This window comes from Plectropomus leopardus, unplaced genomic scaffold (assembly GCF_008729295.1).
Source record: "Plectropomus leopardus isolate mb unplaced genomic scaffold, YSFRI_Pleo_2.0 unplaced_scaffold8177, whole genome shotgun sequence".
NCBI classification, from domain to species: Eukaryota; Metazoa; Chordata; class Actinopteri; order Perciformes; family Serranidae; genus Plectropomus; species Plectropomus leopardus.
This window is the reverse complement of record NW_024690098.1, coordinates 1-1,727: the sequence shown is the minus strand read 5'-3', so window position 1 is coordinate 1,727 and position 1,727 is coordinate 1. Positions and strand designations below refer to the sequence as shown.

The 1,727-nt window shown below is 45.3% G+C and overlaps 1 protein-coding gene across 1 annotated transcript; it reads right to left on the bottom strand.

Annotated features, from left to right (window-relative positions):
- Window positions 1–6: 6 nt before the first annotated feature.
- LOC121940266 (protocadherin gamma-C5-like) lies at window positions 7–1,724 on the bottom strand (the record flags this gene model as incomplete). The annotated part of the gene is made up of 1 exon (XM_042483077.1): window positions 7–1,724. A coding segment is annotated over one exon (1,718 nt), but the record flags the coding sequence as incomplete, so codon positions are not given.
- Between the last annotated feature and the right edge of the window lie 3 nt (window positions 1,725–1,727).

The window sequence follows — 1,727 nt, the reverse complement described above, 5'->3', positions numbered from 1 at the left end:
TCCAGCAGGATGGACACCGTGACAGTGGAGGACTGGACCGGTTCCCCGTCGTCCCTGATCTCTATAAGAAGTCTCTGAGAGGAGTCGTCCTGCTCGGACACAGCGCGTTTAGTCCTCACCTCCCCTGTGTACAGATTGACAGTGAACAGAGAGGCGTCTGTAGCCTCCGCCACTTTGTAGGAGATCCAGGCGTTATGGCCCGAGTCAGCGTCCACGGCCGTCACCTTGGTAACCAGGTGACCCGCTTTAGCGGAGCGGGGCATCCTCTGATGAGAGAGGGAGCCCATGGCGGAGGAGGGGTAAATAACAGCGGGGGCGTTGTCGTTTTGGTCCAGGACAAAAACATGGACAGTGGCGTTGCTGCTGAGAGACGGAGAGCCCTGATCCTTTGCCTGAACCTGGATCTGAAATACCTTCAGTTTCTCATAGTCAAACGAGTGCATGCTGTAGATGCTGCCGTTATCTGAGTTAATGTAAACATAAGAGGAGACGGAAACGTCCTGCACTTTAGAGTCCAGTATAGAGTAAGAGATTTTAGCGTTTTCACCAAAATCCAGGTCAGACGCTGATACTGAGTACAGTATAGAGCCTGGGACCCCATTCTCTTTTAAATACACATTATAGGAGGGCTGAGTGAATATAGGAGGGTTATCATTCACATCAGTGATGCTGACAGGTATACTTTTCTTACTGGACAGAGGAGGAGAACCTGAATCAGTGGCTGTTATCTCAACATTATATTCTGAGAAATTCTCTCGATCTAAAACAGCACTGGTAACCAGTGCATAATTATTAGAAAAGGACGGTTTCAGATTAAAAGGAGAACCTTTGGTGAGCTCTAACGTCACTTTACCGTTATCACCAGAGTCAAGGTCTCGCGCACTGATCAGTGCAACTACGGTGCCACTTGGCGCATCTTCGCGCACTGGCTTTGGCTGAGAAGTGAAAACAATTTCTGGAGCATTATCATTGAAATCAGTTATATCAACTTGCACGCGACAGTGGCCCTCCATTTCAGGGCTGCCTTTATCTTTTGCAATTACGTCAATGTCATAAGACTTAGTAGTTTCATAGTCTAAGTCACCCTTCAGGGTTATCTCACCTGTTAAGGGGTTGATATCGAAGATTGACAATACATAATCTGGTGTCCGAGAGCCAAATGAGAATTCAATCTCACCATTTAAACCTTCATCTGCATCCGTGGCTTTGGGCTTGATAACAATAGCCCCCTTCAAACTTTTTTCACATAGGGTTACTTTGTAAATATTTTTCTCAAAAACAGGAAAGTTATCATTTGTATCAAGCACATTTATTGTAATTTGTGAGGTTCCGGATCTTACTGGACTCCCGCCATCTAATGCTGTCAGTAATATTTTGTGAACAGCTTTTTTCTCTCGATCGAGAGGCTTTTCCAAAACAAGTTCTGGGACGGTCTTACCACCCTCTATTTCTTTTATTTTAAGGGAACAACACTCATTTTTACTCAGAGTATATGATTTGAGTGAATTGCTTCCAACGTCGGGGTCTGTTGCGCTCTCCAAAAGAAAGCGCGTGCCAACTAATGCTAGTTCTGCTATTTTTAAAGACAACTCATTTGAAAGGAAACTCGGAGAATTGTCATTCATATCTCGTATTTCAACCTCTATTCGGTGCAACTGTAGCGGGTCCTCAATAACCACTTGCAGAGGTAGAACACAGCTGGCGCTTTGTCCACATAAAGCCTCTCT